At 46.2% G+C, this 14,892-nt stretch overlaps 2 protein-coding genes across 7 annotated transcripts in view; one reads left to right on the top strand and one right to left on the bottom strand.

The window, feature by feature from the left end:
- Positions 1 to 4,475, top strand: part of Zranb1 (zinc finger RANBP2-type containing 1) — a 60,201-nt gene extending 55,726 nt beyond the window's left edge. The window contains 3 exon segments of the mRNA XM_004659262.3: positions 534 to 663; positions 873 to 1,102; positions 1,953 to 4,475. Of these exon segments, the coding sequence (XP_004659319.2) occupies positions 534 to 663; positions 873 to 1,102; positions 1,953 to 2,171 (579 nt within the window). The 3' untranslated portion in view covers positions 2,172 to 4,475.
- An 800-nt stretch (positions 4,476 to 5,275) lies between these two features.
- Positions 5,276 to 14,892, bottom strand: part of Ctbp2 (C-terminal binding protein 2) — a 166,761-nt gene continuing 157,144 nt past the window's right edge. For 5 of the 6 annotated variants that reach the window (XM_004659260.3, XM_045156965.1, XM_045156961.1 and 2 more), the window contains 6 exons: positions 13,069 to 13,275; positions 10,060 to 10,274; positions 9,540 to 9,670; positions 9,033 to 9,160; positions 8,713 to 8,830; positions 5,276 to 6,647 (listed from right to left, as the gene is read on the bottom strand). In XM_004659260.3, coding sequence (XP_004659317.2) covers positions 6,467 to 6,647; positions 8,713 to 8,830; positions 9,033 to 9,160; positions 9,540 to 9,670; positions 10,060 to 10,274; positions 13,069 to 13,275 — 980 coding nt within the window. In that variant the 3' untranslated portion in view covers positions 5,276 to 6,466. The remainder of the gene's footprint in view (positions 6,648 to 8,712; positions 8,831 to 9,032; positions 9,161 to 9,539; positions 9,671 to 10,059; positions 10,275 to 13,068; positions 13,276 to 14,892) is intronic. The other variant, XM_045156951.1, reaches the window with a different exon arrangement.

Below are 14,892 nucleotides of genomic sequence, written 5' to 3'. Positions count from 1 at the left end.
ATAAATAGTACGCTGGGATTAAGCTATAATCACATTCTTGTGACTGCTTCCCCATGGCTGCTTCAGTGCAGTAGAGGCAAAGAAACAAGCACAGGGTAGCTAACTCTGGATTAGTGACCACGTCTCAGGAAAGCACCTTCTAATTGGGCATTTTTGCAAGCTTCATGGTTACTACTGGATTTTTAGCTGTGTATTTCATAGCTGTACTTGGTAGACATCGCATAACTAGTCATACATTTGTTGATACTGCCATTTAACTTAGAACAAGATTGTCTTCAGGACCTTGCATAAAACTTAAAAAACAAATCTGAATTTTATAATGCATCCCGTATATCAAAATACTCACCTACATTTGTTTGGCTTGTAAGTTTGGATTCTGAATGATACCTTAGTGGACACTTTGCTGTTGGGGTGTAAATGCTTTAAGTTGACATTTTTCTTCTGGAAAATGGGTTGAGATAGTATCACTTTTTCAGGACTGGTAATAAATGTTTTAAAGATAAATTGTCTTTTTTGTGTGTGTATGTATACAGCCTGGAGCAAGTTTGGAACAGACACACATTTTTGTACTTGCACATATTCTTAGACGACCAATTATAGTTTATGGAGTAAAATATTACAAGAGTTTCCGAGGAGAGACTTTAGGATATACTCGGTTTCAAGGTAAGCCGTTGCTCAAGAAGAGTCCCATAGTTTTGCTTACTGTAATCATGTAGTTTGTAGCCATGGCCTTACAGCAGTTACTTATGGGGAAGAGGGTTCAGAACGGTTCCTGGACATCAGGTCGACCAGGGGGTGTGGCTGTGGGAAACTAGGGTGGTGGTGGTGGCCTGTTGATTCCAATGCCTTTATTTCCTCCTGCTCTTTCCTAGGAGTTTATTTGCCTTTGTTGTGGGAACAGAGTTTTTGTTGGAAAAGTCCGATTGCTCTGGGCTATACAAGGGGCCACTTCTCTGCCTTGGTTGCCATGGAGAATGACGGTTATGGCAACCGAGGTGCTGGTGCTAACCTGAACACTGATGATGATGTCACCATCACATTTTTGCCTTTGGTTGACAGTGAAAGGAAGCTACTCCATGTGCATTTTCTTTCTGCTCAGGAGGTAAGCATCATGTATTAGCAGAAGCCAGCCTGGGGGTGCCTTTCCAGAGTAGTTTTATCTATATTCCCAGTGGAAGTTGTGTATAAATGCCAGATTAGATTTTTTGCCATGTGGGGATACAGCCAGGAAGGAGACGAAGTAGTGAGACTGGGGATTGGATCTGGGGGTGTGAGACTTGCAGCCTAGAGGACTAGGGTGTTGAAGATTTCAAGACCTTGTGGTGCAAATGGGTGGATGAAGAAAAGGATGGTACAGAGATGAAGTCAGATATGGTTCACTACAGACATCCAGAAGAGGAATGCTAACTGCTTGGTTGAACCTGGATGGCCTGGGCAGAATGGTAGGCACAGGGACAATAAGAATAAGGCTGGACAGGAGAAGTGGTAAGAATATACTAAAGAAAACTCAGAAAGCCCATGCTTTTAAAAAAAATTATCATTTATTCAATATCCATAATGACCATAAAATGTGATAACATTGAGGAAAATAATTCACATACCATAAGTTGCTTGTACAACTTCAGTCCTTTTTTACCCAGTAACTTACCTTGTCTTGTGTTTGAAGCCGAGCCTTTTCTGTCAGTGTCAGGATACATTTTTTTAAAATCTTACATCTCAAAGAAACTACGTTCTGTGGTGGTGGCCTACCTTTCAGTTTTCTGAACAGTTTCCCCATTGTGTCATCTTAATTTTAACCAGATTAAAATAAGCCTTAATTTCAAAACTCTTGAGGTTGGAATCATGTTAAACAGTTAGCTGCTGTGGCCTTGTCATAAGCTGTAGGTTGTCCCTATCGAGTGTGTGATGGGCCTTCATTTTCCTTTTCCTTTTCCTTCCTGTGTCTCTCAAAGCTAGGTAATGAGGAACAGCAGGAGAAACTGCTCCGGGAGTGGCTGGACTGCTGCGTGACTGAAGGGGGAGTTCTGGTGGCCATGCAGAAAAGCTCACGGCGGAGAAATCACCCCTTGGTCACACAGATGGTAGAAAAATGGCTTGACCGCTACCGACAGATCCGGCCTTGTACATCCCTGTCTGATGGAGAGGAAGATGAAGATGATGAAGATGAATGAAAGAAAAGCCAAACCACCTAGGGGCAAAAGCATCAGATCTGTAACGGCCTGAAGTTAGCATGGTGCTGCTCCAAGCAGAATGGAGAGCTTGGAGTACACCACACATGGTGGGGTCTGCTCCACAGCACCTTTCTGACCCACATCCTGTGGAGATAACAAGGAGTCTGCTGCATGGAGACAGAGAATTTTGATTGAACTTGTTTGTAAAAGAAAAAAACAAAACAGAACACCTAATTTTATTGACAGAACTTTTTTCCTTTCAAATTGTAAATCTGTCTATAAATGTTAATGCATGTGGTTGTGTAAGAAATTGTGTACTAGGAAAAGCTGTACCAGCATCTTCACATTACTGAGACTTTTTTCCCCCCTAGCATGGGCAGTTAAAACACACACACACACACACACACACACACACACACACACACACACACACGGCAGACAACTCTTGTTCCTTTGAGATGATCTCATCAGAACCTGGCATAGTACTTTCATCTTCAAAGATCCACTTTTACATTGTCTCAGCTTTGAAAACTGTAGAGATTACCCACAACAAAACAAACAAGCTTTTTACTTTCAGTCATTTAGTTCCCCTGTGCCCAGTAAAATGAAATCCAGTCTTTTAGGAACAAACTATAGCAAAAACTAGCAGTTTCTTTTGAGTGACCATCACAGACATTTGTCTACTTGTTTTGAGGAGGGTTTTGCTTTCCATTGTCTGTTTTCTGATCTGCTCCCTTTTATTTAGATATTTATTTGTTTGGAAGAGTGCCCTATAAAGAGGGCTTTTACTTGACTCTGGGCAGTGCAGTGGTCTGTTTATGCATAATTATTCCTCTGATGGAAAGACGGGAGTGACGTTTGTCTGTCATTGAATGGGTTGTGTGAGGCGTGCTCTGGGCTCCATCAACATGTTTTGCTCCCAGATTGCCATGGCAGAGGGTCTTGGGATTCTTCCTGTCTTTTATTGTCATCTCTGCTCTAAGCAAATGCTATATAAAGGGCATGCCTTTGCTTAGGTGATGGAGAATACCAGTTCAGTACAGTACAGAATAAAGATTTTTAAACTGCAATAAAGTGGTCAATGCATTATATGATGAATTTCTCTGTGTAGTCTGAGAATCTCTGCATGTTAGTTGTAGCCATTGTTAAAACTATAATCTTAGGCAGAAAATGTTTTTATTGAAAGAGTTAATTTGGCCACTTCAGGTCTACATTTGGTACTGGGTGATAATTACTGACCTATCTCAGGAACACAAGACCTAGTGTCCTGACAAGCACTTTGGAACAAGGCATTTCCCAAGTAGCTAATACAGTTTTCCTTCTCTCATGTAAAGGCTGTGAAAACATTAAACCTCTGCTGCTTATCTTCTAATGAAATGTCATTGAATTGTACAAAACTGCAAATTGGCTGGAATACTAAAAACAGAAAAATGTCCATGAGCTGTCGTGTCTTTAGTTCTTCTTCCTCCTGGGAACACTGGCAAGTGTCCCCAGGATGAAAGTATCATTTGCACTGCATGCTAAAAATGATGCAGAGGCTCCTTTTGCAGTAGGATCCCATATAAATGAATGGTGGTATAACAGTGGTTGACTCTATAGTTTGATTTCATTTCGGTCAAAGTTTGTTTTACTTAGCATACATGACATCTGTTTTGACACTCTCTGTGTATGGGCAACCTTTCAGTGGGCAGATGCCCTGTTAAGCAAAATCTGGCCTCCCAAGGGAAGCAGCCAAAGAAGTGTGAGAGGGAGGAGGTGGTCTCGGGCCTGCACTGCACTCAAGACTGCGCAGCCATGGGCCTGGCGCTGCGTGCTTTGTTCAGTGTTGGGGTCTGGTGCATTTCCCTTCTCCTCAGTTTCCCCTTAATTTATTTGCTCATTTATGCCCAGTGACCCTGACCACATACAATCTGACGGGTATAACATTCTTCCCTGTGGGAAAGAATTATCGATGGGTTCATTTCCTAGCCTCCAAGGAAATGGGGCTTAGCGTGGTTTCTACAGCAGACTGACTGGCTGTAAAGAGCCACAATTTCTGGTAAATGCTATGTTACGCTCTTGAACTATCAAACAGCCATAATTATTGTCCAAGGAGCGCATGCTTTCCTTGTTGAAGATTATACTTAGCTAGGTGACAGACATCAATGTCCTCAGATTGACTCTGGACAGTAATCCTTGAACTGTGTGGAGCCAGCATTGTGTTCTGTTCTGACCTGTTGTTCTTTGGAGTTAATTTATATAATTTCTAAAAGGACTGTTTGAGCAACCAAGAACTTATTAAAAGAAACCCAGACACACCATGTATTTGGACTTCCCTTTTTCTCTTCCTGACCCTTAGGCTTATTGTGCCTATAAGTAAAAAACAAAACAAAACAAAACAAAAAAAACAACAACAAACTATGTGTGGACTCGTAAAGATCTTTTTTTCATGCTTAATTTCGTTCTTTTGACAAGACACATGGTTTATGAAGTTATGTTAAAACTGTCTTCTTTCTGCAATGACAGGCAGTATGCATATCTTCCATGTGAGGTTGATGAAGTTTATTAGGACAGTTGGGATAAAATAACTCCTGAAAAGCAGCACAGGCCTGCAAGCTGTGAGAAAGGAGGGAGTTTGACACTGGAATTGTGGGACTTGATAAAGGGTTTTAATGCTATTTGAAGAGGGTAGATTATTAAGAGAACTTGAAGTTTTCATTCAAATGGATGGTGTGATTTACAACATTTGTAAATATCACAATGTAAGGTTATTGACAAAAAAGTGGGGGGACCTCACCTCTTCAATGCCAGCTAACTTTGTTTTTGTGTAAATTAAAACCAGAATTCAAAAAGTTAACCATTTTTGTTTCTGGGACTGACTTTAGTAAAGCTGTTTCATGTTAAGTATAGCATAATTGGAGAACAATGGGCTCTTGTGAGGTCTTGATTTTTCAGTTAAATACTGTTATCATGAGGTAATTGTTAGCATCTTGAGTCTGATTATGGAATGGGCAGAAACTGGAAGAAACAGAGTTGGAAATTGGTTGACAATGCAGTTGTCTTTAAACATCTCAAATGGAAAACTTTTACATTAGTGAGATGTACTTGAATTTCAGAACTTAACAGAAATTTTAATTACTTTTTATTGAAAACTGCACTGAACGCTAAATGTCCACCTTTACAATAAACAAATACAGTAACGGTAACTCACACTAAAACAAAACATACTCTTGATAGCCATTATTTTTCTGTTTGGGACAGTTTAAAGTTTTTCTTTTGTCACAAAAACAGGAATGTACCTATACAAAGGCTCAAAATAGGCCATCTTTTTAAACAAAAAGGCAATGATTCACAAAAGACTATGAATAGAACATGTAACTAGTTGATACAAATCTAATAGGATTTGTTAAAATCAGTCACATCTAACACATCTGAAGTGTTCTTGTATAAAATATCACGTGAAGAAAAGAATTTATCAATGTCTAAAAAAGTGGGTTTGTTCATAGACAATCTGACAAGTTACCATAAAAAGTGTTTCCTGAGACATAAGGAAATGCAACATTATTCTTCTTGAACCCTTATAGTTCAAGACTTTCCACTCAATAAAATAGCTGAGGATCTGAAACTGAGAAAATATATTTGAGTACAAACAGCTTGTGAAACTTAATACTTTTTATTTTTTCCTTTTTTTATTTTTTTCCTTTTTTTTTTTTTTTTTTTTTTTTTGCATCATCAGAGGGTATTACTTAGAACAACCAACTTGCCCGCTCAGTATGCAGTTCAGTTCAGATGAGAGACTTCTCTGTACTGTCTTCAGTCCTGCGTGCAGATGTCTACCAGGCAGTGCTCTCCCCATCCTGCAGTAATTTACTCTTCCTATCAGCAACAAGAGGTAATGAGCCCCTGTGTACCAAAGGGACTAGAGTCACGTGGTGGGGTTTCCTGTCGATAGCTTTATTTTGGTGTTTGGAACTCTTGATGCAACATTCTAGAGCAAGCTGCTTGGGACCTGCTGTGCCCAAGGGACTGAAAAGGAAAAGCTCTATTTATTCTTTGTGATTTGATGCACAGATGAAAAACAACACACAATAACAGAAGTTGGTCGTTAATAAATCACATCGTAGTCTTTCAGCGCTTCAGGAAGCAGACGACATCTTCAGTTTTCTCGCTCTTGTAGCTGTCACACTGCAATGTCAGTGATGCCTTCTGTCTAGGATCAGTTAAAAAGACTGTCAAATTCCATTTTTATGTTCATCCATTTTCCACTGTCTCTTGGTCCCAAGTGTATCTCAATGATTACCTCTCAGCACTCTCTGCTATTGCTCGTTGGGGTGCTCTCGATTGTCCCCGTGTTTGGTGGGTTGGTTGGGAGAGGGAGCTTGGGAAGGGTGTGCCACTGTGGGGAGGTTGTGAGTCACAGGGATGCCTCCAGGAATGATCCCTTCCATGGCTGCAGGAAGCCCACCTGGGGCCACACCGACGATGCCTGGCGGATACCTACGGGCACACAGAAAAAGGGCTTTGTAAGTCCAGGGTGCACTTGCTAAATCCTTTTATCAGTCATTATGGAATGGCCTCTTCTAATTCCAAAGCAGAGGGAAACTAGATTTTTATATGGAACTGGCAACACCAAGATACTTGTTTATACTAATTAATGCCTGTGATTTTTACAGAATAGTTGCCAGGTTTTCAGGATGCTGTGAGAAATCATGGCTGTGATGGTTATGATTCCCAACTGACTTCATGAAGTACTCCCAAAAGGTGTAGGGGCTGGAGAGACGGCTTGCCAGTTAAGGCACTTGCCTGCAAAGCCTCAAGACTTGGGTTCAGTTCCCCAGTACCCAGGTAAAGCCAGATGTACAAAGTGGCACATGCATCTGGAGTTTGCAGTAGCTAGAAGCCCCAGCGTACCCATTTTCTCACTTTTGCTCTCTTCTCTCCGTAAATAAGTAATTGTGGCCATTAATTGGCTTGAATGCATGTTTCTGTACCTATTTCAGATTCTAATCCCCAAGGTATTATTAGGTGATGGAACTTTGAGGAGAGGCCCTCAGGAATGGTTCAAGACTATACACGGGCAGTCTGCAACCTTTAAAAGGCCCTCTGAAGAATAACCACACATGTTCTATAACTTCTGTCTTCAGAACCGTGAGAAATTTGTGGTTTATAATTCATTCAGTCTTTGTTGTGACTGTCCACTCTCATTAAGAATGGCTGGTTGGTTCTGCGTTTCCCAGGAGGGGAGTTGATGTGCTGAACCAGGCTTCATCCTCCAGTGCCGGCGCAGTGGGGTGCATGCACATGAGGACATGCTGCATAGTTACCACAGAACATACAGTTTTGGGTCACAAATGTGAACACTTTGACATCAGGTACTGAGTGTTATTCACAGCAAGGGTGGCATCTCACGCTGGAAACCACCTTGCCCACAGCCTCTGGGCTGCCACATTTGGTTAGGAAACTCCAGAACCTTTCCAGGACTTGAGTCACGTAAGCTCCTTCTGACCTCTCAGGTCCATGTAATGCCCCAGAGGGCTAGTGAGCCTTAACTATCTGAAGGAAGTCAATGGCACTTTTAAGGGTGTGCTTCATAAGGCACAGGATTCTGGGCACATATGACAATAAAACCCTTACAACAGCAGAAAGCTGAGGTTTGAGCTGGGAACGATTGCCTACACCTGTTACTCCAGCACCGAGGAGGCCAAGGCTGGGGAACTGCTGTTGAGTTTGAGGCCATCTTGAGATACAGACTGAGACCATGTCTCATTAAAGGAAACAAAACAAAGATGAGACTGGGTGAAATGAGAGCCATGTGACCTGGAAGCAAATGTGTGTAACTTCCTCAGAGCCTTCTAACAGCCCACCCTAGGGCTAGAACGGGACATGTGTTAGAACTCACAGGAAGGTGCTTTGTGGCAGCTACTGGGTGAGGCCAGAGGTCAGTGCATAGACCACTACAAGGGAATGGATGATCTGCCCCAGAGTGAAGCTTGCCAAGGGGTCACGGAACCAGACCAGTTTTTTGGACACAGGGTTGCAGCTCCTCCTTTATATGCCTGAAGGCATAGATTTCTCCAGAAGCCATCATAACTGGGCCAGGGAGCCAGGAGACGTCCTCAAGTGAAACAAGGATTCCCTGTAAGACCTGCCTAGTCCACCTTGACCCCAGTACCACTGTGTATCACCTCTAATTTCCCAAACTCCACATGGTTACTACCCAGCTCTCCCTCCGATACCCCACCCTCTTCCAACACAGTCTCCTAGCCTTGGGTGGAGGGGCTCGCATATGTAGCCCCAGCACTCAGAAGCCCAAGTCAGCATCTCAGGTTTGAGATACAGTGAAGCATTTATCTCCCCAAAAAGCAAACACCTTCAAAAAGTTGTATTTTTCCATGGACTTTAAGCATTGGAAATAGAAAACAATGTGCGTGATTGCCACTTAGAGGGCTGATATTTAGCACCCAGGTTCCATCAACTACCCAAGTTAGGCCTTGTGGTGCCTTCCTTTCTCCCCCAAGGGCATGATGCTGGCAGGCCCATCAGCTTCAGTTTCTCTTCTCACCTGTATGTGGCTCCATTGAGTTCGGGGTGAATTGCTTGCTGGTCTATTACAGACCAATGAGCTGATGTGACAAAGAATTCCTTGTTGACACAGTTCCTTAAGCTTTCAGGGATGCGACCTAGAGTAAGAAGGACAAACGCAATCACATGTGTTTGTAGTACTGTATGTGGTAGGCTTCTTTCTGTCCTAGCTGGATTTCTGCTCGGAAAACTAGTTCAGGGTTTATATATAAACAGAACCCCAACTCATAGGAAACGTAATCAACTTGTCTCTAAAATGCCCCAGCCACCTGTGACCAGCAGGCTGAGGGGCTGACTCACCTGTGATTGCCCGGCGGATCTCGGTAGCAGCCGCCTCTCTCATCTCTAGTGATGCCTGCTCGCTGTACCAGGCTGTGTGGGGTGTGCAGATGAGATTTGGTGCATCCTTCAACGGACCCTGAGCAAAGCTAGGCAGACATAAGGGAGAGGGAGAAGTTCAGCACCACCCAGAGAGCCCACTTGGCATGTGTACAGGAGCACAAAGCGCAATTCAGGACTGTGAGGGGCTCCTTTCCTGTAACCAGGGCGAAGAGGAAGACTGTCTACAGATCAGGCACCACCAACCTGCATTTGCCTCTCTCCACATGGCTACCTTTTGGGATCTTCAGACCTGTTTACCAGGAACAGTATTTAGAAGAACAGAAACCTTCAACAACCTCCAGTGTTTTCGTACTCAGGGTTATTTGTCTTGGAAATTGCCTCAAGTTTGAACTGTGGGATCAGAGGTAGAGTTGGATTCTCTGAGTTCCTGGCAAGAGGCTAGTAGCAGTCTAGTCATCCACTTACCTAAAGGGCTCCGATTCGTGTACATCAAGGGCTGCCCCTCGTATCCTGCCCTCCTTGAGGGCCTGGGCTAAGGCTTTCTCATCCACCAGACCCCCGCGGGCTGCGTTCACAAGGAAGGCCCCTTGCCTCATCTGTGGAAGGTAAGAGAAGCTGCTCATGTCAGGCTGCAGCAGCAGGAGTCTAGCACAGGCTGAAGGAAGCTACAGAACAGCAGCTGTGTCCGTCTGCTGTTTTACAAGTGGCCTGAAGCTCACAGAAAAGGAAGTGTAGTCACTTTCTGGTGACTGGTGATCCTGAGAGGGACACAGTGGTGGGAAGTTTGGCTCTATGGCCCAGTCACACCTGCCTACAGGAATCGAGAGGCCAGCTGGGCTCTGACCTCTGTTTTCTGATGTGTCCCAGGGACACCTCGTTGCTCATGAGTAGGATCACAAGCCGGTTTGCAGCCCTCGTGCTCACGTGTGGTGCTGCTAACTTGCAACAGAGGTTTCCAGCACTGGTGGCTGTGGTTTCAAATTACCTGCTTGATAGTGAAGTCATTGATGAGGTGGTGGTTATGTTCATTGAGATTGCAGTGCAAGGAGACACAGTCACTCTGATACAGCAAGTCCTGCAGGGTGTAGACCCTCTGCACACCCAGAGACCGCTCTATCCCATCCTGCAAGTAGGGGTCATAAAATATGACGCTGAATCCAAAGGCCTTGGCTCGAACAGCAACTGCTTGCCCGGTGCGACCTGTGCAGACACAGAACGTCCAGGTGAGTGAGACCAGCAGGTGCCCTGTGGGCTGTCCCTACCTCCACCTGGCTTGCTACCTCTACTGGTGGACCATGCAAGGACTGCAGCATCCCCAGGTCACTGGGGCCAAAGTGGGAGGGACGAATATCCCTGAGTGGGAACTGTAACCTGCTTTTGTTGACCATAGCAAGATTCTTGTTTATTTAGGGAGGGTTCCAGTCTAGTCTAGCCTGGTGTGATCCTCCTATCTCAGCTCCTCAGTGTTAGGATTAAAGGCTAGAGCTACCACACCTGGCTAAGATTTTTTATTTTTAAAACATGTTAAAGATTATTTATTGGGCTGGAGAGATGGCTTAGCGGTTAGGCGCTTGCCTGTGAAGCACAAGGACTCCGGTTTGAGGCTTGATTCCCCAGAACCCATGTTAGCCAGATGTACATGGGGTACATGCGTGTGGAGCTTGTTTGCAGTGGCCAGAAGCCGTGGCATGCCCATTCTCTGTCTGCCTCTTGCTCTGTCTGTATGCTGCTCTCAAATAAATAAAAATAGACAAAAAAATTTAAAAAATTATTTATTTGCCAAGAGAGAGGGTGGAGGGACAGAGAGAAAAAACAATGTGTGCAGTAGGATCTCCCACCACTGCAATTGAATGCTCCATGCATGAGTCACTCTGTGCTTCTGGCTTTATGTGAGTGCTGGGGAACTGAACACAGGCCTTTAGGTCTGCAAGCAAGCACCTTAACTGCTGAGCCTTCTCTTAAGCCCAGATTTTAAATATATATATATATATTATTTATTTACTTGAGATAGCCTCTACAAAGGAACTCCAGATGCATGTACCACCTTGTACATGTGGTTTACATGGGTCCTGGGAAATTGAACCTCGGTCCTTAGGCTTTGCTGGCGAGTGCCTTAAGTGCTAAGCCATCTCTCCAGCCCCCAGATTTTTATTTTTTAAGTTGACTTACTGTGGACATTGTAAACCTGTATCCAACTAGAATGTTAGAATATTCTAATGTACCTCATGCCCCATTCTCCTCCACAGTCATCTCCAGCCAGTATCCTGTCACTGTTTCCCCCATTTTGGTTTGCATGGCAGGCTTCTGACTATGTGCACTGTTGTTACCATGTGGACACAGCTGCCCTGGAGCTAGAGAAGCAGGCAGTACCTGACAATGGCAGGAGGCAGCACGTGTGGCAGTGCAAGGGCCCTGTGGGGCAGAGCTGCTGGTGGCCCGTGCTCCAGAGGACCAGTGTTTCCTTCATACCAGCCACGCTTGTGCCTTCTGTGTACTGTAATGCAAGGCCCCAGGAGCTGGTGCAGAAGCCCAGAATGCCACGTCAGACTTGGACGCGCTGTGCTGACAGGCTGTTCTCAGTCGTGTGTGTTTCATAAATTCCTACACACCACCTTTCCACTAGCTTCTCCGTAGGTCAGATTTTTCTGACTAAATACCTAATATCAAATCTTGGTTCTTAGAAAAGAAAATCCGAGTCAACAAGCAACTTTTAAAATAGGACTGCTCCCTCTGATACTTCCAATCTCAAAGCAGACCAGCAGCATCCACCACCTCCGCTGACAGGCAGCCCGAGTGGGGCCTGCAGAGCCTGAGGCTGCGGAAATACAGGGCTTGTGGTCTCCAATAGCTGCAGCTGTAGCTGGGCAACCCAACTGTGCTTCCTTCTGTCCCTCCTCCACAGTTATGGAAAGCTGGAGAGAGAGAGGTGTGTTGGGACCCAGGGAGACTGGCAGTTATGAGCTTAGTCAGGAGGAATGGGAGCTGAAGCCCGGGGTCCCCTATGTCCTGAGATTCCAAAAAGAAGCTCCATGACGGCTGAATCAGACAGAAGGCCTAAGAATGAGAGGGGCATCCCACAACCCGCAGCGACACAACCCCATCAGACCACCCCAGTGGGCGCCTGCTGAGGACAGTGTAGTGTTCTCACACGGCATCGGCATTTCTAAGAGTGGCTGAGACACCAGGGCACCTGAATGAAACCGTGTAAAGGAACGCTTCCCCTAGGGCGATACTGGCAGCATGCGGGTATCTGAATGCAGACCCTGGCTGGCTCCAGTGGCCCTGCTGAAAGATGAGCACCCTTGGAACTAACCAGCAACTTGTGACTTGTTCAAACTGCCACCCAGGCACCCTGCCTAGGGCTGATGTGGTGAAGAGTCACTGGGGACAAGCTATCTAGAAACAGAGCTCTGAGCTAAAGGAGGAGAAAGTTCAAGAATCTTGTTGAAGCGGGAAGTTAGCCCTCCAGCCTGCGCTTCTGCTGCCTTTGAGTTAAGAAGCAGTGACTGTGTGTACTCCAACCCCATTCCTCATTGCAGAATAGGAAAGGTAGAGTAGTGAACTTGCAATGGCAACTTGGGGCTTCTTCCCATGTGTGGCCATGGGTGGCAGTGTCACATGGCTGCTTTCCATCAGTTTATCCTCTCCAAGGGTTCCCATGGAAACAGGATGATCATTTCCTATCCCGTTCTCAGGAGAGCTTTCCAAGGCCAGGGCCAGTGCTGCCACCCCTTGCTGGCATCTGAGTGGCATCTTGTTGCAACCTCAGCCACCTGTATCCTTTAGGACCTGGGCCTGGCCCATTTGCCCAGCTGGACTCCGGTCCCATGCCAGCCTGCTGCTTTGTGACCCAGTCTGTACAGCGTGGTAACTACTGTGTCAGCTGACCTGCTCAAGAGCCAGCTCTGGGAATGCTCTTGAATGCTGGCCTCCCAACCCCATATAGTATGGTGGGGTGCCTTGCCCACTGCAGATCCATCTGAGAGGCACATACCAAAGCCAATGAGGCCCAGCGTCTCCCCGCGGATTCGAGCAGCTCCCGATGCCACTTCCCGGATCTGCTCTACACTCTGAACCCGTGTGCCTTCCCGCAGCGCCTGGTACAGCCACGTGTTCCTCCGGTACAGGTTGAGGATGTGGCAGATGGTGGAGTCGGCGGTCTCTTCCACGGCAGCAGATGGGATGTTGCACACGGCAATCCCTGCAAAGGACCAGGGCCAGGAGCAGAGGTGAATGAAGCGAAGCCCAGGCTCCCGCCCTGCTCAGAGAAGAGGCGCCGCGTGTCCGCTGCGGGACGGGGCAAGGCAGGCCTTACGCTGGGTCAGTAAGTCGTACGTATCTCTGACATTCAGGGGTCCACACTCCCACATCCAAACCCAATGCAGCCTGCAGATCCAGGACTTAGCTCATACCCAGCCTGACTTGGGCCCAGGGAGCTTTCTCCCAAGCTGCGCACCCCTTCTCGCAAGGGCCGCCTGGAGGCCAGGCACACCAGACAGCGAGACGCAGCCTGGGCTCCTCTAGCTTTTCAAGACTGGGCATGAGATAGGATGGCAATATTCCCTAGGTAGAAAGCAACACTAAGAGTGCTCTGGGCCTTGTTTCCACCGCAGCTGCCCTGACGTCTTAGTCTTGATGGGTTGAGCAAGTCCTCCCTCTGACAGACAGCTCAGAGTGAAGGTGTCTTGAGTAGTCGTCAGCACACCTGCCTGTGGAGGATACTCTGGGCCCCAGACACACGCAAAGGGACCTTGGGTTTGACAGTGATGAAGTCTCCTATGGGCCCCAGTTCATGTGAAAACCATCTCAGGCTTGGAAAGAAGGTACACTACCTACTAGAGACTAGACTGATGAGCACAAGCAGTGGTTTGGCTTAAGAAACCTTGGGCAACTGGGACAAACTGGGCTCTGGTCAAAGACTTCTGCAAGGTCTGGCAGGAGATGGCCATAGGCAGATTTTAATTTTAATGCGAGCCTAGCTGGGGCTCATCACGGCATGGCCTTTCATGCAATCAAGGCACTGTGAGAGTGGGGTGCAAAGAGGAATACTACGGATAGCCATCTGCTGCTCAGCCTCAACTAGAACATGGAAATGTAGCCCCTTGGTTCCAGTAGCCATGTGGGGAGATGGAGCCCAGGCTGGGGAGCGAGTGTGGATGGGCCAAATGTGGTGGACTACTGCCAGATGATCATTTGAGGTGAGTCTTCACTAGGCATGTTACAAAGTTCCATGCGTGTGTCTGCCCTAGGGTAACTCGGGAAATGTCAAATGCCACATGAGTTACTGATACCTTCAACCTCGTTGGAGTTGAGGTTGTGGGAGTCACTGTCTATGTGGCTTGTGGCTCCAAACAGCTGAGCTGCTTTGCCCATCAGCCATCCTGTCGGGAACGAGAGAGCTGGAATAGACTCCACAGCCAAGGACCAAAGGCTCCAGCAAACTGCTGGCTCTGAACTCTGGGGCTTGAGGACCTGACATGAGGCCCAGGTGTGAGCTGCCTGCTGCACCCACTACACAGGGCTCTGCTTCTCGTGTGACAGGAAACCCTTCCAGGAGGACGTGCCAGTAACCTGTGTTCCTTGTCCTTACAAGGGCCTGCTGGCTGACTAATATGGGACACCTATTATATACTGGCAAAGAGAAAACATATGCTGGGTGGAAGCTCATGTCCTTTCTCCAGCTTCCATGTTTGAAAGCTACTTCCAAAAGGCCTAGCAGATGTCTCCTGAACCACCAGTCATGTCCCCTTATTTGTTTTTCAGAATAGTGATCCTGACCCTGGCTTTATACCCAAAGGTCTCAGACTTCTGGAAACGA

The sequence above is a fragment of the Jaculus jaculus genome, chromosome 1, assembly GCF_020740685.1.
Source record: "Jaculus jaculus isolate mJacJac1 chromosome 1, mJacJac1.mat.Y.cur, whole genome shotgun sequence".
Lineage (NCBI taxonomy): Eukaryota > Metazoa > Chordata > Mammalia > Rodentia > Dipodidae > Jaculus > Jaculus jaculus.
The sequence above is the reverse complement of the archived record's forward strand: the minus strand, read 5'-3'. Positions and strand labels throughout refer to the sequence as shown.